General features: G+C 42.3%; 1 protein-coding gene across 6 annotated transcripts in view; it reads left to right on the top strand.

Annotated features, from left to right (window-relative positions):
• The window catches only part of cacna1bb (calcium channel, voltage-dependent, N type, alpha 1B subunit, b), a 151,109-nt gene that overhangs the window by 84,389 nt on the left and 40,090 nt on the right, over positions 1–26,630 (top strand). For 4 of the 6 annotated variants that reach the window (XM_084035035.1, XM_084035039.1, XM_084035036.1 and 1 more), the window contains 13 exons: positions 1,828–1,959; positions 7,457–7,529; positions 7,866–7,983; positions 8,611–8,678; positions 8,853–8,959; positions 10,700–10,762; positions 11,726–11,767; positions 14,605–15,354; positions 16,084–16,289; positions 16,865–16,997; positions 18,062–18,191; positions 18,886–18,945; positions 19,422–19,528. In XM_084035035.1, coding sequence (XP_083891161.1) covers positions 1,828–1,959; positions 7,457–7,529; positions 7,866–7,983; positions 8,611–8,678; positions 8,853–8,959; positions 10,700–10,762; positions 11,726–11,767; positions 14,605–15,354; positions 16,084–16,289; positions 16,865–16,997; positions 18,062–18,191; positions 18,886–18,945; positions 19,422–19,528 — 1,989 coding nt within the window. The remainder of the gene's footprint in view (positions 1–1,827; positions 1,960–7,456; positions 7,530–7,865; positions 7,984–8,610; positions 8,679–8,852; positions 8,960–10,699; positions 10,763–11,725; positions 11,768–14,604; positions 15,355–16,083; positions 16,290–16,864; positions 16,998–18,061; positions 18,192–18,885; positions 18,946–19,421; positions 19,529–26,630) is intronic. The other 2 variants (XM_084035038.1, XM_084035037.1) reach the window with 1 other exon arrangement.

Genomic DNA, 26,630 nt, shown 5'->3' with positions numbered 1-26,630 from the left:
CAGTAGTATCGGCATCACTCTTCATGATAAACATCCATAAAGGCTTGATTATGCTTCCGCGTAGTGATAACGCAACGGCAACGCAACGGCCACGCAGTTGCTTGGAGACAGTGATGGTTCTGCGTTGGGTTTACGTGTCGAAATGCAATTCAAAGCCACACCGGTAAAGGGCGCTATGGTTTTTGTAAAGACTGACCGACCGACTGAGACTCTTGGCGTATATCGTCGTAGCCTCGTTATAGCGTATTTGTTTACTTTCCGGCTTTAAACGTCCACAATTTTTCAGAACTTGGTGTTTTATTTCTTTGTGCAAAAGCAAGAAGGTGCAAACAATAAAACGAGGTGAAAACAATAAAAGTAGCCTTTTAAAAGTTTAAATGGCGGTGTTTATGAGTGGAAACCGGATAGCGGTCTCCAGCGGATGTAGTTAGCGGACCAATCACAGCCAAAGCCGCTGCGTTGGCGTTGCGTCGCCTCGACGCGCGTCGAGGATTTTTGGGAGGCACACGTCAGGCCCTTGCGTTGACGTAAGGGGGGTCCGCAAGGACGTAAGGGGTCCGCAAGCTCCCTTGCGTTGTGTCGACGCGGAAGCATAATCCAGCCTTAAGTCTTCATATCTGGCGTCATAATTATGTTTTTTTTCTCCAGTTTCAAAAGCAATCCGGTTGATTGATATTAACTCCGCTATATACAGTAGATACTTGCAGCGCAAACATGAATGTAGGACTCCGTATTTTCATGTTTTTTTCAGAAAACGTCAATAACTTTCTGGCAGAAACCAGGATTTATTTGGAGCTTGTGCTCGATGGAAACTACATTTCCCATAACAACTGATTCACATCTTCCAATAAACTCTCCCTTCCTGCTGAATGTTATACATTTGTAGTCTCAAGCTAAGACAATCATGATGACATTTATAGTGTTGTACTTTTAATATGTTGGAAAGCTTCTCCAGAGCTACAGAAGACATTGGTACAGTTGTTTTCTCAGGTTGGGTCTCTCTCAGTCTGTGATTTGTTACTTTTCAACAGAAGGAATGGCTACCTCCCCTCCATAACCCCCTCTAGTTATATAGTTTAGAAAATATTCCAGATCCAAGACGAAACTGACAAAAGGACTCAGAAATAAGTTGACAAAGTTATTTCAGCACCATGGACAGTGCCGGATAGAGCCATGGTTGGGACCTTTCATTCTAACTTTCCCAAACCTCAGTCAGATAAAGGATCAGTGGGTCAGGAAGATCAACTAACATAATCAATTAAACAATGCTCTCCAGCTGCACTCTCTCTGCTTCTAGAGGAAGGCAGCTGAACAAGGGGAATGCATTTTGGTCATATTGCTAATAGCAGCCCTCACATCACCTGCAGGTTCTCCTCACGTAAACCTCTTGTCGACCCTGTTATTTCAGTAGACACAGTCCTGAATAAACGAACACATCTACGTCCAAAAACCAAATGTATTCTTTTTAAGTGCTGTGCATGTGCAGCGCTTCTTTTATAACATTACCTTTTGCAGTTTTGATGTACGAGCTGCACTTTTTCTAAGCGCTCAAATCTTAATTATTTTCTCAGTGGACTGACAATCCTGTTAGAGTTTGATGGCAATCCTTTTATTTCATTAGATTAGCTGTAATCCTGTGATTCACCGAAACTGGCAGCTGTAGACCCTGACGCATTGATTTGTTTCGTGCCACCTACGGCTGCTATTGCCATTTATTCCTCTCGTCCCTCCTCTGTTTTGGTTGTTGTTGTCTTTGTCTCAATCTGTTTGTCCTTCCAAAACAAAACAAAAAAGTATTTCTCTGTGTGTTTCGCTGTTTCCTCTCAGATATTGGAACTCGTTAAGGAACCTTGTGGTTTCCCTCCTCAATTCTATGAAGTCCATCATCAGTTTGCTCTTCCTCCTCTTCCTCTTCATCGTGGTGTTTGCTCTGCTGGGCATGCAGCTCTTCGGCGGACAGTGAGTACTCTCTCTCTCTCTCTAAGCTGTCGCGCTCTCTGATCACTCTTTCCTCCTCTCTCCCTCCATCCACTGAACACAGACACACACACACACACATCCTCTCCTCTTCTCCTCCATCCATCTCTTCACCTGACCCTGCTCCCTGTGTGTGATCCCCGGCCCGGTGTGGCGGCGTTGACGCAGCAGGTAGCTGGCGGGGCAGCAGCGGCGACTGCAGCCCTTTGATATCACTCTCCACAGGAGCGCCATGTCTTCTAATGGCAGCAACACCTCATGATTCTGGGCTGACTTCAGTTAATCAAAGGCCCGGCATCCTTCCCCCGTCTGACTCACACACACACACACACACACACACACACACACACACACACACACACACACACACACACACACACACACACACACACACACACACACACACACACACTTCCTGTCTCCTCACAACAACAGCCTTTATAAATCGGTTTAGTTTACAGCTTATTGGTGTATCTTTGCCATATTAAACCTGATCCGTTGTTTTAAGTTCACAAGGAAAGGAATCTTAATTATATATCTAAAGGTTAATTTAGGTGCCATTTATTCGTGACTAGAAGAGCCCTCAGCTTGTATCATTTTGTCTTGTTATTTTGGTGGAGGCTGGACTGCCATGCTTGGTAAATGCACCTTTTTTTGCTCTACTTTTCTTTTTTTTACCTTCACATGATGTGACTCACACACGTCACTTTCAACAAGACATTTTGAGATAATAGATGTGTTTCTACACGTGTAGCCTTTCAAAGGTCAGAATATGCACTTAAATCGATGACAGGCTCACAAATAAGCTTTTATTGAAAGCGTTGCCATCTGGCGGTTTGAGTGTCAATCACCAGCGTGTGATGTCACCGCTGTGGCAGGTCACGCACACTCTTAGATGGAAGGCCACTTTTACATGAAGTCACGTCTCTTTCGGACTGACGGCCTTCACAACACCACACCGACAACTGGATGCCTCTGAAGCAGCAGGCTGTTGCCATGGCGCCGAGCCTTACATCAGTCTGCGCCATCATTAGCATGGTATTATTCTCTGGTGATGGACAAGTGAGAGATGAGTGTGACGTCCACATGGTGCTTCCAGCCAGCCGAGCCCATCACAGCGAGCACACAGTCTGCATTTAAGTCTTGGAATGTACTCAGGGTGTCAAATGATTTCATTCTTTGGAGCCAAGTGCAGTCTACTATTTTTGCACTTGCAGATAAGCTCACTTTTTATATCAGAAAATTCGTAATTATACATAAAACACAACCGTTCTTGAGAAATATCACGCAATTGTTTACTGAAAAACAGGCTTTTAAACTAAATAGGAGTTTAAATGGCTTTTTAAGGAGACGGAGAGATGCTTGGTAATATTCTCACTTCATTTTCGGCACAGAGAATCAGTTCCTGCTCTCAAAACACCAAAAGTAATCTCCTGGTGAAATTGTGAGAATTGAAAGATAAACAGCTTGAGGCAGACGACCGTCTCCCTGCTGAGACTCACACGACATCACCGACTGTTTGGGGAAAAAAGGGATAAGCTCAAAGGAAACGTTCAGGATTTACTGTAATAGAATAATGACTTTCTTCTGGTTTCTGCTTTGTAGCTTTCCGTTTTAAAGGTGCAGACCTTCTTTGTTGATTAACTTTGTCAGACACTGGGAAAAATGGCATTTTATATTTTTAGCTCAACCCTTATGTGCCAGCTCAGTGCAACCTCTTGGTTAAAGGAATGATTCACTCTGATTGCCACCTACTTTACCTACCTTATGACATTTAAAAGATAAGAGAGAAGGGATTAATGTTTAAGGAAAACAGTCCATCCGGGAGTTTGTGATCTTGTAAAGCTTTAAAGCAAATGCACTATTGGACTATTGGAATTGTTTAAAGTATGCCATTACAATTGGTCTAACTGGAAGAATGTAAATTTCATGAGTCACTGCAGATTATGCATATGGATAATACAATTTGATACCACTTGTACAAGCCAAAGTGCAGACACACACGTAATCTGTATGCACTGGACTTCAGCTCTCTGTACCACCTACTGCTGTAACATAGTATGTCACAAGTGAAAGAAAATGTTATGTCAAGCGAAAAATGCAAAAGACAAGAAAAGACTATGATGTTGATTTTTATTTTTATTTTTTTATAATTTTTTCTTTCTTTTCCCCCCTGTGGGTAATGGGGACGGGACTAGATAAGCCTCGGCTTCTCCTGCTTTCCCTTTCGGCCATGTGTATTCATTTTTACTGTGTGAGCAAGATGTGTGATGATGACTTAACGGACATGCCCGAAATAAACAAATAAATAAATAAATAAATAAATAAATAAAGTCAATTAAAATACCTGTCTCAATCTCCACAAACAAACTTCAAACTATGAAGAGGAAAAACGACAAAATAACTCTTCCTATTCCTAATATAGTAAAGGCCAGTGTTATTTCTTGACGTCTTCATCAGGCTGAAGGAGTAATGTGGTTTCCTGATTCACGTCACAGTCCCATCGCTCAGCAGTATGTTTTTTTCTTTCAATACCGTTATCTCCAAACCACTTGCACATGCCTGTGTGTTCTCAGAGATGTGTGTTTTATTCACCTACACAACGTAGACCTGCTGCTATTGTCTGAAGGATTAGATATGGGGAAGGCTAGGACTCGAGCTTGTGGGGAGTTTGGCCTCACATGATTCTTGTTTTCAGGATTGATTTAATGAACTCCCCGTGGATGTGGCACGGAAGCCAAGCAGCACGCTCCCAATCCCTATTATCCGAGTAAACAGAGGTCGGCGAGCACGGGCGCAGCAGTAAACAGCCGCCGCTTCTTGTACCTCGCCCGCTAATCCTCCAGGAAGGAGGAAAAGAGGGAGGGAGGGAGGGAGGAAATGGTAGAGAGCAGGCAGGGAAGGAGGGGACGCGAAGAGGGGAGAGGAAGAGGCAAAATGGAGAAAGTGTCGGTGGAATGAGCGATGGCTGTTCAGCACGGAGGACTGGGTGAGGGAGGCTGCAGTAATGAGACGGAGAGGGACAAATGTAAGGAGAGAAGCATGGGGGGAGAGAATATGATGACATACCGAGGGAGAAAAGGCTTATTGAATTAGTTGCCCCTCCCCCTTCTCCTCCCTCTCTCCCCTCCCACGCCCATCTCCCTCTTGCATGTACACATTAGAGCCAGACTGATAAATGATGGTTGATATAATATCAGACACAAGAGCATTAGTGAGGTCCAACCAAGAGGCAACCTCTGGTGTGCCTTACACTTGCATTCTCTCTGCTGGCCATCAGGGGGCGACTCCTCTGGTTGCAAAAAGAAATCTGATTGCATAGAAGTCAATTAGAAAATTACCCTACTTCTCACTTGATTTATTATCTCAGTAAACATTGTAAACATGAGTTTATGGTCTCAGTTGTTTTTTTCAAGTCTTCTTCAATCCAGCATGATGTTCATTTAGTAAATTATGGTCCATTTAGAGTCAAATAGACGATAAAGCAGGTATGATTGAGGGCGGGGCTACCTTGTGATTGACAGGTTGCTGTCACGATGTCGCTACGTGACTAAAAATGCTATTAGCTACAATGTAGGAAGCACACCTACACACAGTTGTTCCATTGTTCAGCTGTAAAATATTTATATGTAGACAAACCTTCATCACTTTGTGTTTTTCTCACTCTTAAATATCGATATTGGTATCTGCTTCAACAGCCCAGGATGAGTCAGGATCTAGCATGCATGCACACACACACACACACACACACACACACACACACACACACACACACACACACACACACACACACACACACACACACACACACGCCACCAGATCTGCTCTGAGATGGAGAAACCAGCTGTCATTTGTGCAGATGGTCGCTGTGGTAACAATGTGCTGCACTTCCTCTCCTCACTTTTACAGACCCTTCTTCTTCATCGTCCTCTCCTCCTCCTCCTCCGTGTGTTTTTCTCACCTCTTGCTTCTCTGACTGCTTTTCGTGACACGTGACGTGATCTGAATCATACGGTCGATGGTGGAAGTGTGTGATAGGAGACATTAATTGGACACTAATTGGGTCAAGCATGTAAACAGTACTCACATCTGTCCTTGTTTGGTAAAAGGATTCGTTGGGCTCTATTTTTGTGACAGTGGAACATTCTGAGGATTGTTGTCAGCAAAGTGACACGAGCATGTTTTGTCATCTTTATTAATTATATGCCTATTTGGCATTTGCACTAGACAGTTTCCTCTGTTGTGAATAGCGAATGTGTAGAAGACTCAAAGAAAGGTGTGATAGACTGGATTTGAGTGATGCTGGGCCATTATGTCAGACCAGAATGTCTCCATAGTCTAGTAGTTCCCTTGGTGAAATGTTATGTATATCAGTGAGAGTGATATTGAGAATTTGAAGCAACAGCTCTTAGAAACACCATCAGTGATATTATCGACAGTTTTTAACCAATAGTGTAGCCAGATTATCATCAGCCAATTTATTATGGAGTAAAACTGAAAGTGAACCAACCGATAATCCCTCATTGCAGAGGGAAACTGTGTACAGTAACTGTGGGCTTGTTAACAACCTGTGATGGTCTGACTGCTCACGTTTCTCGCCCCGTTGGATTTCATTGTAGTGATGTTGCCATGTAGTTGATGTGTTCCCAGATCTCAGCAGACTTGATAACCACGGTGTTATTCAGGCGTTGAACGTGTACTGTTTTCTATAGTAAAACAGTTCCTTTATATAGATTTTACCCCTGAGTAAAATAACTACGTAACAAATAAAACTGTTCTCAGATATAAGTAAAAGGAACGTAAGTAAAATGTAAAAGTTATTGCATTATATTTTAGCTAAATGATGACAATGTTATATAATAGAAATGTTCAAATAAAGAACACCTTTGGACTACAAAATAAAGTACTTAAACATATCATCATAAACTAGTAAAACAACAACGCCACAGAGTCCTTATGTCCAAACCAGAATAGATTCCTTTTCTATTGATGGGTACTTTGCCACCTGCGAACATCAATTAGAAACAAACTGGCGTCCTCAGCGCAGCCTTATTAGAATGAAACACGAAAGAGGTCACGCAGCACTGTGGGTGTTTAATTTAGGTCTCTAAGCGTGCTCACCGTGTGCTGCATTCACTCAGTGATTAATTATGCAGCAACATTTTTTTTTAAATAATAATGACCTGACCTGAAATGTAGCGATGTGCAATACTTTAAATAAAAGTCAAGTTAAATTACAGAGAAGGTTACAGAGTAGAAATGGTGTCTGTTTCTGTGCTCAGTCATGTTTCTCTTCAGCAGAATCATGATGACAGTTCAGCAACAGGCTCCTTACATTATTAACCAGAGTGGTTTCTTGATATTTATTAAATATAATATATTCTTCTGGACGGCAGGTAGATGCCAGTAAGATCTGACTGGGTTAGATTATTCACCTTTCCTCTCTTTTCTAATGCCGTTCTGATTCTGATTCTTTCAGGTTTAACTTTGAAAATGAGACGCCAACAACAAACTTTGATACGTTCCCGGCAGCCATCCTCACTGTGTTTCAGGTGAGACCCCTTCTACACACACAGATCTGTACACACACACACACACACACACACACACACACACACACACACAAGGTGCACTCCATACAGTCTGAATATATGAAAGAATATTGACTTTATGTCAAAGGAAAGATTGTTATCGGGCATTTTAATTAGAGGGAATGGCTGGTCTGTGTTCCTTCTGTCCCCTAATGAGCTCGCTGATAATCCTTCAATTAGTCTGCGCTCATAACCCTTCACTCTGTAAAGTAATTTAATTCAAACAGTGAGATTTGCACGAGGCATTATAACCTATCTGCGTCCCCGCCGTTGTTCTGACTCTCTTGTCTTCTTCAGATTCTGACTGGCGAGGACTGGAACGCCGTGATGTACCACGGGATCGAGTCCCAAGGGGGCGTTCGCCGCGGCATGTTCTCCTCCGTCTACTTCATCGTCCTCACGCTCTTTGGAAACTGTATCCTCTTTGAGATCTCTGAATTAAAACAGCAGGATTAAAATGTGAAAATGGTTTGAAAACGGTAGAAAACTGTTCATCTTTCCAGGTGTGGTCGGCTCCTCCATCCCTACAGTTTTTCCTCATTTTGGAGCTTTTCGAATTCGCACCATAGAAACTCAGTAATTTGGTTTGAATGTTTTATGGAGCTCGGACACATCCCGAGTGGTTTAAACTACACTGGAGGCTGCAGTGGTCATTACACCCAATTTACAAACAGTTTTGAAACAACATACTGACAGTTATGTCCACCAGTTATGGGGCTGAAACCTGTTTTTCTATAGGGAGGCACAAGATTCTTTATCAAATAGAAGTTATTTCCCAAGTTGAGACAGCTGATAGAACTTTCTTTTTACTCCTACTTCAAACAGAAGGAACAAAAATGTCTCCCTTTTCTTCTGAGACGCTCAATAAACACCGATCCTATACTTCAGTTCTTGAAATATCCTGTTTGGGACTGAAATATTGGCCTGTCTCTGACGAGCAGACAGAACAAATAACCATTTTCAGGCCCTGCTCCTAGTATAATATTGCATATTTGATCACAGGATATAAATTGTCTTTCTCCTGAGCCCTGTTGTTATTCAGACACCCTTCTGAATGTCTTCTTGGCCATTGCTGTCGATAACCTCGCAAATGCACAGGAGCTTACTAAGGTAGGGCGGGTCAGACTGGCTGAGCCTCGTGTTAGAATACACATTAATAATACAGATCAATATAAATGTTGTAGTTATTCTTTCCACTTCAGGGTGAAACGTGTCAAATCAGCACGTGAGAATAGTCCTGCATGTTTATGCCCACGTTTATGTCTTTGCTCTGGTTGGCTAAAGGATGAAGAGGAGCAGGAGGAGGCGGCCAATAAGAAGCTTGCCCTGCAGAAGGCTTTGGAGGTGAAGGAAGTCAGCCCGATGTCGGCAGCCAACATCTCAATCACTGCGTAAGTTTTTCCCAGCGTCTCTTTCCTGTGATGCAGCTTCTGTTCAGCCCACGCTGGAGAGAAATGTCCCTTTGTCTTTCAGTGTGTTGTCCTTCTCTATGTTCAGTCTGAAATGTCTGCACTGTGTTTGATGTACTTCTCCTCATTAATTTACACTGTGGGAGCGTTGCCTGGTTTATTACCCCCATTGTCTGCCTTCTTTAACAGTAGAAGCCATTAAGGACGCTTCAATCAACAATACATGTTAGTTTCCACCAGCAGTTTCCACTTTATCTTTTTCTTGTTTTATTTATTATTGGAATAGAAAGTTTCCCAGACGTTCTCATTCCTACTAGTGCTTTGTCAGACCCCTTGCTGTGTCTTTCTAGCACACTAGGTAGCCCAGCTCGCATTAAACATGTGGTTAACTCCATGTTTTTGCCCTCTTTAGTGGCAAAATGTAATTGAAGTAGCAGAAAGATAATAGAACACCTTCATCTTCACACATCTTCCCTCACATGATAATGACAGGGATGACTTTATATACTCACATATTCGACCCCAGTCATGCAAAAACTTTTGGCCCGCCCCCTCTCCACTACCGGCCCGTGATTGACAGGTATGGGGTCTTGTGTCAATGTGGAAATTAACTGCGCTTCCAAATTCAAACTATTTTTAGAGCCTAGAGATGAACACTGAAATTATGAGTCTGTCAAGAGGAAACTAATGAAAAAACGGAGCATTTCCATCGGCGAGTTATGGCTGCAGAATGTAAAGCTGGAGGTTTAAATATGCCTCCTTTGACACCCGTCCGCTCGGGTAATGACATTGTCTGTGTGTTTTGCACACATAGATAGATTTGGTTGTGTGATGTATAATTCTGTGCAGTCCTTTGTGTGACGTTCTCTATTCATTTAGTGAAGTGATTAACTTCACACTCGCTCCTTAATTGCTGTCCTCCTCCAGTAAGAAATAGGTCAGTTAGACTGTTCAAAATGATCCACAGCTGATGGCACCAGCTGCTCATAAGTCCCAACACAGTGCATGTGTTTACAAAGTGAAGTTTGACACATGAGTAAATTAAAAAGAGTTAGAAATACAACAAAGTAATACCTTTATTTAAAAAAGATACATTTTTGCCTCTTAAAGTGTCACTTTTGTTTCCTCATTGCTCTCAGACAGCGTTATAGATGTTTCCTTCCAACCAATTTACACATTCCATAAGTTTTAATGGTGCAACCGGATTCAGGAAATCAGATAATACACTGCTGAGCTAGCTTTCCAATCTTCATGTGATCCTGGGAGAACTTTGATTTGTACATCAGTGACAACTGCTTTTATTGTTAATTAACTGTTTTATGTGCATTATGTGCTCTGTTTCAGAGAAACGCAGGGTTTCATTACAAAATGACCAGCATTTTTTTTAAATAAAAAATCTATTTAAATTATTTTACATTCCAAATAGATTTCAAACTCTGACATTTTTACTGTTAAAAGATCATTGTAATACGTATCTTATGCTTTTCTTGTTTTGGAATGAAACTCCTGAACGGTTTTCAGTTTCAGTTTTTTTGTCATTATAGAAATTTCTCTGCTGACCAACACCCTTTTGTTGCTGTTGTGTTATTGACGTATTGCACAGTTCAGTGCTTTACTGTAAGACAGAATGGGACGGGTGGACAAACAGACAGACTGGCCGTCCACCCGTCCCCTTCAGATTTGCGTCTCATTTTTTCTTTTGTTTTTGTTCTGCATGTACAGTTTTGTAAAGCAAAATCGAGATGCACTCTCTCGCAGGTCGTCCGTCAACAGCATTCAGTCACCGTGAGTTATCACTCTCTGTTACAATATCCTCCTCTCCTCTCCTCTCCTCTCCTCTCCTCTCCTCTCCTCTTCTCTCCCTTCCTTGTCTCTTATCCGTGATTCTCCTCATTTCCTCTCCCTCTCTCCTTTACTACTTTCTGGTTATCATATGCTCTTCTCCCCATTTTCCGTCCCAATGTTTCCTCTCATTATCTTCCCGTTCCTCTTCTCCTCTCCCCTCCTCTCACCTTGTTTCCTTTCCTCTCCTTTCTTCTTCTCTCCTCCCCTCGGCTCTCCTCTTCTCTCCTCTTCTTCCCTGGACCTCCATAAAAACTAACTGTCTCCATGGCTGCTGAAGTGATATGTATTTATGATCCTTGTATAAACAAACAAGCCATCACAAAGTGCCTCACAGAACAGAACGGCACAATTACATGTAAATGGCCCAATAACAGCACATTATGGCTGTGAGGCCAGTCTGGGTGTCATTCAAGTCGCTGATACATGAACACACTCGGGTCTTAACCAACCGTTGTGTACTTTGTCGACGGCTGCAGCTCGTCTGCGTTGACGCCTACAGTTACTCATCTACGGCTCCATGCTGTCTGATGATAATACTTTGTGTCGAATGTTTAATTCCTCTGAACGTTGCCGTCACCGCAGGCAGTTTGCCATTTCCAGTCTGTCTGATATCGTAGACTCCAGGACGTCACTTTTAAAAGACAATATGAGAGTCGAGGCCAAAACGTGCTCTCCCTCGTGGCGACCGGCCATCCCACCTGTTTGAGATAACACAAGTGTGACTGTGATTTCTTCCACACTGGTGCTTTCTTAATGTATCTCACAAAATAACACTCCTGTCATCTCAGTGTTACATCCCTCGCTTTCCTTCCTCTGAACGTATGAACACTACCTGTATGTCTGTAGCTCACCTGTCTGTGGACACCTGTCCTGTGTCCTCTGTGTCTCCTGTCTGTCTTTTAGGAGTTACTCTGTCTACTCTTCCCCAGCCAGACGAATCTTGAGGTACCAGATGGAACAAACTTAACTAACCCATAAAGCCCCATGTAAATAACCCATACTGCGCAGAAACAGTATGCAATGCCTTCACATGTGATTGATGGACACATCAAAGCACTTTTGATGGTGTTTTTGACGTGATTCACGTCTTTAGAAAAACACATGTTCAAAACACCAGCCCAGTCACCAGGAAACACATGTTTATTGTGTGTTTCTGCAAAAGACAGAAGCGTTGAATGTGGATGTTTTTGCATTCGGTCGGAACAAACGGGATAGTAAACCAAGCAACCTTTAATGAAAGTTACCTACGAGCAAAAAGTCCTCTAGGGTTGGGTAGTAGATGGTAAACACAGGACTTTCACCCAGGACTTCACACTAACAGACGTAACGTGAGAAAGTCTTCTCAGGGCGGTGGTTATTCATTTACACTAGCTACATTGTTGCGGTTTTGTTTAGTGTTTTTACATGGTGTTTTTCCCAAAGGTTGGATGTAAATTGCAATTTGACCGGTTAGCATAGGACAGCCGCGGACATCCACATTCAACGTATCCCATTGTTTGCAGGAACGTACAATGCCAAACAACTTTCTGACGTCTTGGTTGAAAAATTAAATCCCATTTCACCCATTAGTGTGAGTCACCATACTCTTCTCAACCCAAGATCCAGAAGTGACCATCACCCATAGCATGTTGGTCATACCGGCCCATTCACACATGACCTGAGTCAAACAGTATTTGATAAACAAGCAAGGTTTGTCAGGCAGTTCCCACTCTAGACAGCTGCTGTGAAGCTAAAAGAATAGAGATGTGTTGACTTACAAAATCTATTTCACATCAGTCTCTATTCCACTCACAATGTATAAATAAAGAGGACTAAAATCACTGCACTTCATCCATGCTAGTAGCTCCATATGCTATGATGAAGGCCACATTTCGAAACACGAGAGCAGATTTGTCCATTTTTCAACCTATTGATTGCAAATACATTTGCCCAAAAGATGAACACATGTTTCCATCCACTGGACTGCCGCCCTTTTTTCCTGACTTTTTTGGGGGATATTCAGACATGTAGCAGCTTTCATTCGTGCCGGCATATCCTTGTTTTTCCGTGGTCACACAGCCTCTGGCAGTTGGCTTCAGTTTTGTTCTGACAGTTTTCTCTGATAATTGGCATTTTAATGTGCCCTGTGATGGTCCGCCTTATTGACACCATCATTAATTAATTAAGGCTTTTTATAACTTCAACCTAAATGTAAAATCCATTTTTACACAGACAGACCATGGATTTTGTTCGGAATCTCCGATAATAAAATCACACTATGAAGGGAATTCTTTGGGGCCAGTAGTGATCAAACACTGCAGTATCTCCTTCACTGTAGGTCAGTGTTGTTGGACTTGGAATGTCACCTATCTTCTAAGTCTCCTCTAGAAATCATTAGGGGCTCACAAGGGTCCACCAAGGTCCAGGTGATCTGCTGTGAATTCAAACCTGGAATAAAATTATTTCCAGTCTTCAGGAGTTTTTAGAGATCATTTTGTTTTCAAGACTTACCTCTGATATAATTTAGAATTCAAATGTGCAAAGTGCATACATTCATTGTATCAACTCAAATGTTGAGAGAAACCTTTGATATTAATATTTCATTTTTGCTAAATGCAGTTTCCTCGACTAAATGAAACAGGCTTTAAACTGTTGTTTGCATCTGTTTCAGTCCCCGAGAAGCCAGATTTGCATCGTCTCTTAGACGTTTCTAACGGGTCATAGGTGGAAGCCTTGAAAAGCAATGTGTGAAAACTGCCGATAGGATTTGTCCTTCGGCTTTATACAAAGTAGTAACAAGCCATTCAGGGAAAAGACAGTAACTACAGATATTCTGACATTATTTTTATGACATCGAAACAGTATTTGACATTGCTTAAATTGTTGTTATAAGATCAGCACACTTGATCGTTCCAGTGAAATCAATTTCAAACATATTCATAAAATGAACTCACATTGATCCCACAAGAGAAGATTACATTTGTTTCCTGCCTGTATCAAAGACAATGGGCAGACTTCAGTATTGTGGACTCAAAATAAGTCGCAGACCTCCAGGCATGTAACAACCCTCAGCAACTAACTTTTATCAGTAGATGCTAACAAATAATCAGGTTTTGCTTTGGGGCATTTGAGCCACTTTCTCCATAAAAGCCTCAGGCATGGTAAGTGAAAGCTTTACCATGGTGAACATTTGTGCTGACGCATCCATAGACCACCTCGTGTGTGATACCTTATTTCTTACTTTACTTACTTTGTGACTTGATGACTAGATGAATTTAAAGGTTGAGTAGGTTATTTCATTCAGAAACACTTTCTGTTAACATACCGCATAACATACCGATAGCAAAAAATAAATGAAATGCTCTGACATAAAAACATTTAAAAATGATCATCTGTGGCCGTGGTAGGACTGTAAAAACCCGCTCCAATGCAAAATGTTGGGCCAGAGAAAATATGGGCGACCTGCCTGTCTATCATTGCTTACTTGCGCACTTTGGCGATCTCGAGCACTTGTTTGGCGTTCTGAGGGAGCGGCTTTGAACAGAGGTCTGAACGAAGGGGGCAGGACTTTTCCGGTTAGGCAATGCGTTCAAAGTCAAAGTTTCTGTGTTTTTTCCAAATTACCTTCCCAACCTTTCAATGCATTTAGTGTCATTGTGTGGCTATGGATGGAACTGGATGGTGAGGTTCACACAAATACCATATGAAAAGTAATAAGTAGAGAAAGTTATGAGTATTAAATGTTTCTGGGTCACTGTTGTTCCTTCTTAATCTCATTTTGTGGGTTTGATTCCTGTGTACAGTAAGGAGCAGCAGCGGTCAGCCAAATCCATGTCAGTGTGGGAGCAGAGGACCAACCAGCTGAGGAGACACAACATAAGGTCGAGCAACGAAGCTTTGTTCAACGAGCTGGACCCTGAGGAACGCCTCCAGAAGACCTCGGCCCTCCACCTACACCCAGACATGAAGACTCACCTGGACCGGCCGCTGGTGGTGGATGGCAAGAACGGCGACAAACCCATGGGCAGGTCTCCCGAAGGAGGACGGGAGGAGGCAGGGGATCCCCGTCAGGATGGACCGGGAGACAACTTCCACACGCACTCCAGGAAGCACCACCGGCACCGCGATAGGAACGGGGAGAGCAGGGATGGAGGCGAAGGCCGTGGAGGGAGGCACCACACCCATCACAGCCGGAGCAGAGATCACAACGGAGACGGTGCCCAGACGAGGGAGAGGAGAGGGGAGAGTAGCCACAGCCGCGATGGAGGCCAGGGACACAGGCACCATCACCAGGCCGGCTCCCCTGAGGAGGAGGCCAATGACTTCCGAGGAGGAGACGAAAGGGCACACCGCCACCATCACTCCCATCGTCCACCAAAAGAGGGAAACGGAATGATTATGAATGGTGCACAGGGAGAGCGCAGGGGGAGGGGAGGAGGAGGAGGGGATAGTAATGGAGAGAGGAAGGGACGCTGCTCTCGTATGGTCAGAGCTCAGTCTACTCTGGATGGAGACGACTGTAAGAGCAACAAGAATGGAACCAAAGGTCACAGGTAAAGACTTGCTCTTCATACACATTCTATAAGTCCAATGGTTTTTAGATATGTTTATGAAGATGCTAAAAAGACAGACAATTCCCTCAGGAGTTGGTAGAGACCAAAAACAGCTAAAAGAGAATGACTATTGGCTTTATACTTGTCAGCTGGACAGAAATGCAACTCTAAATGAATGATCGTGTTGCTATGTATCTGCTAGATGTGTAAATTGGCAACTGTTAGCTGACAAGGAGGCAGATTAAGTCAGTTGAAGGCTAATGTATCAGCCTTTACAGTATTTATCTGCAATCACATTTCTCTTCACTCTCCACAAAGTTCAATTCCTATCTTGCCTCATTTAATATCTTCTTTGTCTGTTTTTAATATGTCCGTGGGGTATAACAGTGGCATTTCAAAACATTATCTAAACACCCGCTACAGCTCTCTGATTGGCCTGTAATGCATCTGACTGGGCTTAATTAAATCACTTGTGGATCTTTTAGACCTCAATTTCATATTCTAAGATGCTGTTAAAAGAACATTTCCGATTTGCATCAGTTTGTCTTCATACATAAACATCATATAAGTGTGTGCTTGTACAGTAGGAACAACTACTACTACGACTACTAGTCTGCTGCCGTGAGGACAGAGAAACTTTCCCATATGGATCTCATTTAGCAGAAAAGGCCTCAAGCACCCTGAGAGCTGGATAATGATGCCTGTGATAAGACACATCTCTCTCCTCAGGGAGAGTCAGCCCGATGCTGAGGAGGACGGCCTCGCCCCCAGTCCTCTGCAGCAAAGGCGGAGTAGCCTGAGTCCTGGAGAGAAGCAAGAGGATGCTGACAACCAGAAGAACTCCACCAGGGCCAGCCAGGCCGGTCTCAACAGCAACGCCATCCACATCCCTGTCACCATCACTGCCCCGCCTGGAGAAACCACCATCATCCCCAGTGAGTGCATCAACACATACAATGAGCATGCAGGGTTGCACAAAGAAAATGTACAGTGCAATGTATGATGTAATTCTGTTCACAAATTAGTTTAGTAGCATGCTAAATTAAGCTATTTAGTACTAAACACACTGAGGGTGATGGGGATGTTATCAGTTTTGCAGGTATTCTATCGTAACTTCAGTTTATTATTTTTGTATTCTGAAAAAAGATTTACAATAAAACTATATTCCCAGTTTTGAAGAAACGTGGATGTTACTGAATGCTACTAATTCACACATGAACCCAAGAAGTGTGAGTTTGTTTTGGTAAATAGTTAATTTCTCCAAAAGTTCTGTCATAATAGTCTTGACCCTGCAGCCACCATCATATGAGAAATGTATGATTAGTCAAATTATTGATATATATTGTTCTAATTATACAGATTTATGGATGCAGAAAGTAAATACAATCGCAAAACAACTCTATAGACCAAAATCCAGAATTTGAATTCCTTAAAAAAAAAACCCTTATTTTGTTTACTAATGTTTGTGCTTGTTTGATCTACTGAGTGTGTTTATTTTTTTCCACACCAGTGAACAATATTGACTGTGACAACTTCCGACTCGGTGAGGAGAAGAAAGACCTGGAGGAGGATGAGGAGGCGACTAATGGGCCTCGGCAGATTCTTCCCTACAGCTCCATGTTCATCTTCGGGCAAACAAACCCGTAAGTCCTAACATTGATAGCTTGGGTTGAATTCAGGACAACAGAAAGTTCATAAAAGACACTCATTATTAGGATTTTACCATGCACAGTGAGAGAAACTACCCAAATGGTGAATTTAAATGATGCTCCAACATCATTGTGTTATCCTTGTTAACACAATCCTTGGAACTAGGAGCCATATTATACATCAGATTTACTATTGAACCTCATTTCCACAGGAATCGGACATACCAGCATACATAGGTAAAACCTATACTGTACAAACAAGAAAAAAGATGAGGTGCAATATTAAATTTGATCATGTATATTGATCTGAAAATACCACCTGCTTGGGTAGAGGGGTCAGGTGCCATGCCAAATCTGCTAGTCCACATGGTCTTGAACTCTTGCCTGTGTAAGAACTTTTCCCACATTCTGGGAGATGGTAGGAACATTTTGAACCCCTCCTTTTCAGAAGTACCGCCAGCCTTTCCTTGTATAACTGGAAAGAGAGCTGTGTCTGCTTTGTGTCTCTCCTTTATGCTGATGATGTAGTCCTGTTGCCTTTAGACCGTGACGTCCACTGGGGTGATTTGTAGTTAACTAGTACAAAATGAAGGGTTGGTGCACCAAGTGAGTATCTCAGGAGCTGATGCTGAAAGGGAAGCTCTATGTTTACCCGTCGATCAAAGTTGCAAAACGTATAACCATGAACTCTTGATGGGGACTAAATGACTGAAATTACATATACAAGCAGGGACCTAAAAGACGTGATACAACACCTTATTTTGATGAGGGCAAATTGTTTATCCTGTAATTGTTTAGTTCACTTATCGTGTGTTTTAAGTGTTTTATAGTAACATACGGTACAAATGAAATGTTTTTCACACAAAGGCAGCTCTTTCTTGGTTAGATATTGATTCCATTAAAAGATGTTGCAATCTCAGATGACCCTGTGTGTGTGTGTGTGTGTGTGTGTGTGTGTGTGTGTGTGTGTGTGTGTGTGTGTGTGTGTGTGTGTGTGTGTGTGTGTGTGTGTGTGTGTGTGTGTGTGTGTGTGTGTGTGTGTTTGTGTGGTCTCGCAGGGTGCGGCGGCTGTGTCACTACGTGGTCAACCTACGCTACTTTGAAATGTGCATCCTGATGGTCATCACCATGAGCAGCATCGCGCTGGCAGCCGAGGACCCCGTTCAATCCAACGCACCGCGCAACAACGTGAGTCAGACTGACATCCAAACGCCATGAAGGAACATCTGGAAGTACACAACAAACACACTGCTCGTCGGACGCATCGTCACACATGTTGACTCAACGCACAAACCCATTTCATTTGGACTGACTGGCTGATTCATTGAGACTGACGGAGCCCTTGCTAACGGGGCTCGACAGTTTGTACTTATTTAGGAACAAACTGCAGGAAGCACTTAAAGAAGCTTCTTCCAAGTTATTTTTGGTCAAACGTCATTCTGACTTTGCACACATGCAGTTCGGTAAAATGTGTCCATACACATTATGTATCTCTGCGTGATGCGTTAGCCCATGTGGAGAATGAACACGTAACACATGCACACGGATGTGACTTGAAATGTAACATCCTGACAGACAAGAACATCTGATTGTTATTCTAGTCAGGCGCACGGAGGGTATCTGAGGTGATGTTGTGCGTTTGTGTGTCGTATATTTGTGTGGGTGCTCAGGCAATGTGTGTTAGTGCAGGGGAGTGCAAAGCTGACAGAGCTTGAGACCTCTGACAGGGCAGTGGAACATGTTGTGCATAACTGGTCCGTTCACACCCCCACACACAAACAAACACACACACACACACACACACACACACACTGAAAATATGTCACTGTATCTGACAAGTCATCTCGCAGGATATGTGCTTATTTTCTCTCTGTTTTTGTAGGTTCTCAAGTATCTGGACTACGTCTTTACTGGGGTCTTCACTTTTGAGATGGTGATTAAGGTAAGGGGGCTGTCAAAATGGAGGTGTACTTTGATTTAAGCGCTAGAAAAAATCAGCCAAGCAAGGTTTTGGTAATTTGCAGGTCAAAAAACAGCGTACATTTTTAAATGTCAAGCTAACATATAACCATGGTTTCAACGGCATGTTTTCCATCTAAATAGGACTGGCTTCATATTGAGATTATAGTTATTTTCAACCAAATTAAGCATGCTTTTTTTTTGGGGGGGGGGGGGGGGTTGCACACTGCGGACAGCATTGTCATGTCTCTGGCATTACTAATTGGATTTGTGGTTTTACATTTCTTAGCTGTGATAACTATTCTATTTCCAAATGACTTAGATTATAATGCAGGACATTTACTGAATATTACAAAAAGAGATATTTTGAGGGGTTTTAGAAGAGGCCTTAAAACACACACAAAAAAGTGTCTGCTTGTATATTATATTTTGAATTCTTCTGTCATATTTATTCTCAAGATGATTGACTTGGGACTGCTCCTCCACCCTGGCGCTTATTTCCGTGACCTGTGGAACATCCTGGACTTCATCGTGGTCAGCGGAGCTCTGGTGGCCTTCGCCTGCTCGTAAGTCAACTTTTACTTCCTTACTTGCTTTTTACAGCAGGGCCCTGAATACAATGCCATCCAGGGATGGATACAACCACACCACAACAAATGATGGGTTGTTTTGTGTTACAGTATTTTCAGTTGATCTAGTATCCTTCCCTGGAGCATGCTAGCACCCTGAGGCTAGGTGCGCCTGTTTTTTTAACTCTAATTGTGTTCATCCGATTGCTTTTGTGGTGCCTGGGGAGATTTCACCGACACGACTATGTCAGACTCATCTTTCATTGTAACATTAAGTCTCCACAACTCCTACCTGCTTGCCAATGGGGCATGCACACTTTGGCTGATTGCTTTATGCTTCAGGAGGGGACAGAAGTCTCTAAGCTGGCATCTCATTGCAGACCTTCAATGCACTGCAGGAGTAATTGTTCTATAACCATAGTTTTAAAGGTGCGATGTGTAATACTTAGCCACATGCTTCAAACAATCAGGGGTCAGCATTTCAGCTCCAATTCTGGGTTTATCTAATCTAAATTTGCAGTCACCAGTGCTAAAAATATCAGCAGGGCTCTTCTTCTTCATCCTCTCATGTTGGATTGAGGGTTTCCAAGTGGCCGTACAAGACAGTAGATTTCAGGTGATATTCCTACAACACGCAGACATCTTTGACATAACATAACTTCTGGTGATTAAGATTCTGGCCAGATCTTACACATTGCACCTTTTAAGATACATTTACAAGTACTATTTTCCTGTCTTGTTGTTTTAATAATCATCACAACTAGTGTCATAATCCAGGATTGACATCTTGAAGTTTCAAATATTTTTGCTGCGTTTTTGCTACATCTACCTATTTTGTATTATATGTCCTGATATTTGGAAAATAACAGACAATGTGGGAGTGAATATTCTCCGCCAATTATTTTGTACATTGGGACACCTTTGAAGGCACCACTGTGCCATGCTTAATTTCCCACTGCCCACATTCAGACAGAATGCTGTTTTCTCATGAAACTACGCCACATGTTGTACCACACATGGCTGCACATTTTCACCTCCTCTCACAACCATGTTGAGCTGGAAAATTAGTAAGATTTAATGTTCTTTAATCACTAACAGCCACAAACTGTAATAATTAGTATCCGATGAACATAAAAAACATGCCAGTACTCCTTATGGGTGAGCACTGGTTAAGCATGTTAGGTTAACTAGTATCAAAATAGTGCTAGGGATCAGTCCTTAACCTTTAAAGTATAATAATATGTAGTTAATATCCGAGAGAGATCTAGAAAAAATTACAATTTGTATGGTTTAGGCCCATTAAAAGCTAACAGTGTTAACAGCGCTAACAACAGCTACAGTGCTGACAGAGCGTTTCCACGACAACGTGGTAACCGCTGTCTGAACACTGCATGAGCGGCGTGCTCTGCAGTGTGATTAGCCTGCAGTGGGACACACACACAGCTTCTATTCGTATGATGGTTATCAAATGGAGTACTGTTTAAATGATACACAGCTCTGTAGCAGCAGAGTTCGTAGCGTCGCTGCTATTACTTGCAGTTCTTTTACAAGTCAAGCTCCTACTAGTAAACTCCACAGGACCTCCCGTTTGAATTGTGCCATGAATTTCACGTATGATGTTTGTCCATTCAGAAAATAAGTTTGCAAGTCAAGAAAGACACATTTTGTTGTCGGTTTGTCATAATATAATTTTGTTTTGTGTGAAACCTCTCAGTGAACTTGTGTCATGGACGTTAGCTTGGCTAGCTAGCTAACGTTAACTTGCCTGATGTGTTTTACCCAGAGCCTGACTCAGAGGTGACTTTCTTCATGTGTTCTTCATGAATCAAAAAAATGCTGACTGCCATGCATCTGTTTTCCGAAATAACGTCCAATGAGCCTCTCTATGCCTTGCACACTGGTTAAGAATATTAAACTGACCAGATCAATGTTTGAGGGATCCTGTTATGTGCTGGGGAAGAAATGTTATCCATCGCCAGAGTATAAAGAGTTTATGAGCCTATTCGGGGTCTCTGGAGTAAGAAGGTGATTACATATTCTGTTTCAACCAGCATATTATATGAGCTGATATTATTTTATTTCACCAATGTGCCCTGCACATGCAGTATCGACTAGTCCGCCACCTGTGTATCTTTCTGTGTACTGCTTTCTGTCGCTCAGGTTTCTTCTCTTTGGCCAGCTGCAGATTGATGCTACTCTCTGTCTCTTATCTGTTGCTGACTCTGTCCGTCTTCTCTCTTTCACTTCTTCCCTTCCCTTTTTGGTTTTCTGGCTTGGATTGCTTTCAGGAGCCTCATGGGGTAATGCTGCCTGCTCTCTCCGTCTGTGCTATCTGTTTATGTGCTCCTTTGTTTGTTTTTCTGTTTGTGTCTTCTGTTGTCCTTCCTGTCCATCTAAGCCACTGTCATTTGCCGCGTTTATAGATGTTTCTGCAGCAGCATCCCTCCACAAGTGTTTTGAACAAAATGTCATATTTTCTTGTTTGCTCTTCTTATCATCACCGCCACAGTCGCGATCAAAGATGCTGGCATTTAGTCTGTTTGTGTTATATCTGCATTTGGGCTGCATAAGTCCAATTTTCCATGTATTGCTTATATTTTTTTACCTGTTCATAGGTATATTAAGGTAATATATTAACTGCAACTTCAGATTCCACCATTTTCAAAGGTTCGAGCTTTCATAAGAGTGAAAGGTGTTCCAGATATTCATGAACATAAAGGACCTGAGTTCTGCTGTCCATAATAAATGCATAAATATGAAGATGCTAATTGAAAAATATAAAACAAAGTGAATGGTAGATATAAAGCCCTTTTTTCCTCAGTTTTTAGGCACAAAAGAATTACAGTAGAATAAAGATGCAGAATGATGGAGCTTGCTGCATCAGTATCTTTCTAACTACTGATGCAACCACGATGCAGAGTCCGTGAGCACATAGAAGAGAGAGACTCATCCAGGGTTTATCAGATTCAACCACTTCCCCCTCATCCCTCCCTCCCTCCCACCTTCACATCCTGTCCAACCTTTTGTCCCCCCTATCACGTCTTTCATCGACTCACACTCATGGCCTGTAAGCGGGTTACATTCACACTGCCAGGCTTTTAGGATAAATCTGCTTTCTTAGTGCTTGGATCTTATTTGGATGTCTTCTTCTGTTATAATAAGATATTCACCAAGTTAACTGCTGTCAAGCCAACGGTCAGGCGACGGGTTTAAAAGAAAACAAAGGCAAACTGTAAAATGATTATTGTAAAACCCACATTGTCCATAGAGGCTCATGTCCTGCTTCAACTCTGCCATATATGTGGGTGTGCTGTCTTTTAGATTTACCTTCAAATAAAAGGCTTAACATAATTTAGTATTTGGTATAATGGTGGTATTTTTCCAATCAGGGAAACGGATGTCTACAAGGATAACACCAGAGATGTTCAGCCTGGTCCATTTTCATGATTACAATATCTCAGGAATAACTTATTTTTGGCCGTAACTCAAGAATTCATGCTTACTATGAAAATTTCACACAAACGTCTAATTGGATAAAATTGAAGTGACACCATTTTGGACAGACGTGGGTGTGAACTAGTTGGCGGAGGCAGTGTGGACGTAATCCTATTGTGCTCATCAACAGTGTCTTCTCATCTCTGCTTCTCTCCCTGTGAAAATCTGTCCGTGACTTCATTATCGTCCTCTCGCTATATACGTGTTTTATTCAGTAAGCATTGTAATATTTGATCAGACTTGCCTTTTGCTTTGCTCCTTCACAGGGTAATTACTGCTTCTCTCTGTCTATTCTCTTTGATTTCTTGTCAATATAAGTTTGAAAGGTGTTGATAATCGTATCTTCACCCCTGTTTGATATGAGCTTAAAATGTTTATTTTGCTCTGTCTCCTTTTCTATGCTTGTGTGCTCTATTTATGTGTGGTGTTTGTGTATCTTGTGTGTGTGTGTGTTTGTGTCATTGCTTTTTCTCATCAGATCGCAACAAAGCGTGGCCAGGTGGGAACTGTCCCTATCTACCTTTTCTTACTGACCCCCCCCCCCCCCGCCACAAGCCCATCCATGTCCCATTTCCTCCACATGTGAAACACAGAACGCTCCTCTTACCAACCTTTCAGAATAAACTGTGACGCCCTCCATCCCATGGTGCTTGGGATATAACCATGATTTCCCTCCCTCCCCCCCTCCTCTCTGACCTTTGGCCCCAATATTGGGACATCCAGACTAAACAGGCGATATTGGGAACTCCAACTCATAGCTTTCAGAAGACCAACAAATAGCTGCTGACATCCACCAGTATGAAGCTGCACTTAATAACATTTTTAGCTTTGATATCTGTTGTATCAAAGCTAAAACATCTTTAGCTGTTGTTTCTCCTTCGTGTAAATCTCCTTTAATCTTCACTAAAATGAGTTTAATTTGTTAAATCACGAGGAGATTAGAGGCTGCAGCCCGTTCACCTCCCTGCCCTTCACCTACATCTCTCCTTCGACTTAGAGGGAAAATCAATGAAGGCTTAAATCTTCTCACCTGTATTCACCTTGAGTGGTTATTAAATTGAAAAGCAAGGTTACAGCCTGTGTATTTAAGGCAAATAATACTTGATATCCATTTTTCCCCCATAATTGTTTAGATTTTTTGATGGGAAAAAAACATTGATATACAGAGTGCATGTTCGTGATTTTTAAAATCAGATTTTAACCCAAAATTTAAGATTGTTTTAATTTAATTATTCAATTTTTGTTGAATATATTTGCATATATGTTGCTATAGACTGGCGTCCTGTCCAGGGTGTACCCTGCCTTCGCCCAATGACAGCTGGGATCGGCTCCAGCCCCCCCGTGACCCTAAATGGACGGCGAATTTACCCTCAACACGACAAGAGTCATGATGACGAGGGATGACCTCCCTCACACACTTGGCTGCTGATCACATTAAAGTTAAATTGTGATTTTGTCTGCTGCAGCGTACATATCTGCTGTGAATCACTTGTTCGGTGTTCTCAGCCAAGAACAAATCTGAAACCATAGGGAAGAAGTTTTATGACGGCGCCCCCTAGATTTCCATCCTATGATGAACACTGTCAGATATCTGCGTATCGGTCCGAGCAGACGGGTTGAGTCAGCGTTGAGTCAGCGACAGATTGTTGAACAAGTGAGCAAGCAAAGCTTCGCCGGGGACAAGTGCACTGCTCACGTGGGTTTGCAGGCTGCTCAGCTGCAGCACATTAACCAGCACGTAAAAGTACCTGCAGATGTCACCTGGGTCCGGTTGGATGCTGCTGTGGTTCTTCCTCTTCAGCACCACTAACCACATGCCGTCGTCCCCCACGGTGTGACATCAGCACTCTGCCAGCTGCTGTCACTCAAACACAGTCACCGACACATCCTGCAGCCTGTTAGCAATACATTTACAAAACACCTTAATATGACTTTAGTCAGCAACCAATGACTTAATGTGATTTCAGATGGAATTAAAGTAATTAAAGTACACACAACCTTGTATCCACACACACACATCTTCCCTGCCCACGGCGCTTCTGAAAGCTATCGGAGACTGTTTCAATGTGTCCTTGAATAGTGAGGACTGGCATTGAGTTTGCAGATTGCATGCCGGTTTCACCGAGTCATCCAAGCATGAGAGCTGCATGCCATTTAGTTAGTTTTCCAATGAGAAAGGCAAAGGTGGAAAATGAATAGGACCATGCTTCTCTTCCTCACTATTTTACAAACTTTTACACGTTACAAATTGATTTATTTCATTATTAACAAAAAACCTACATTACCGTCCTCTGGCCAAACAGAGCATTAGAGAGTCTCTGTGTGTGTGAAATAAAACTAAACGAGTTACAGGTATCCACAGTACTTCCTAGAAAAAAGCTGATACCTTATTCTCCTGGAAGAGACTTTCTAATTTGGTATTTATAGAGAAATAATGTTCAATTACTCAGATTGATTTATTTGAGAGAAGGAACCAAGAAATGACCGGAGGTTGTTAAATAGAAAATAGAACCAGCTGGTTGAAGTTTATATTTCCAGGCTATTTTGCTGGATGGAACTGCAAAAGTCTTACTCTTAAGATCATTTTGGTAATCCAATATTCAGTGGTAATTAGAAACGTCATTCTTCTTATTTGTGTAATCGTATGTAGACTTCATTACTATCGTTGTCCCTCCTTTAGTATGTCCTGCTATACGCCTGTCCCCGGGTTTTCCATTCCAGCGTAGCTTATATGCAGTTTGCAGCTTTAATCAAAACAAAACAAAACAAAAGACATATCACTCGAGAGACCTGTAAAACATAGTTCATATATTCTTATACTTTTACAACTGCTAGCTTGAGTAGATAGCGTTGTTTTTACTGTAGGCGTTGTTCTTGGAAGGCTTGGCTGGTCCCACATGCTGGTGTAAGAAGCAACGGGGCCTCTGGAGGCCGGTAACTGGGCTTTTAGACTTATTTATTTCCTAGTATGCTTGTGTCCTTCTCTGCAACCTTCACACATGAGTTTTTTTTTGCTATGCGCACACACACAGATGGACGCACAATCTCACTTTCTACTACTCAGAATAAAGAAATGAACGAGGAACCCTTTTTATCGAGAGTTAAAGCCACGTTATGTTTACATGTGACTGATTAATTAAAAATCCCTCTCACACTGTACTTCGCCATGTCAGTCAGTGAGTTAATGATGGCTCAGCTGTCATACAGTCTATACCCCCTCCACACCCCCAAACAACACCACCGCCCACTCTGACCAGTTGACAAAGCCTCCAGCGTCTCCAATGACTGACAGCAGTGGTTCCTGCAAAGAAGCTGCTTCCTCAACCGGGGGCTGATTCTTTGTGCATTTACTCTAACAGTATGAAACGTCTGCATGTTATTCTACAGAAACGGCATGTTAGTGTTGCCTGGGTGCAAAGGTGGAAAATGCATCAGTTAAGTTTTGCAAAAGGTACACAAGTACTTGAACGAAGGAAAGATAGTTGGAAAGAGGGAAGGACTGAGAGACAGAAGAGAAGGATGTGAGATAGAACAGGAAACATTACAAGGAAGGAAAAATAAGTAAAGTAAGACAAAAGAGAAAGAAGAAAGTGAAGAAAATGAC

This window comes from Eutrigla gurnardus (assembly GCF_963514095.1).
Source record: "Eutrigla gurnardus genome assembly, chromosome: 19".
NCBI classification, from domain to species: Eukaryota; Metazoa; Chordata; class Actinopteri; order Perciformes; family Triglidae; genus Eutrigla; species Eutrigla gurnardus.
The sequence above is the reverse complement of the archived record's forward strand: the minus strand, read 5'-3'. Positions and strand labels throughout refer to the sequence as shown.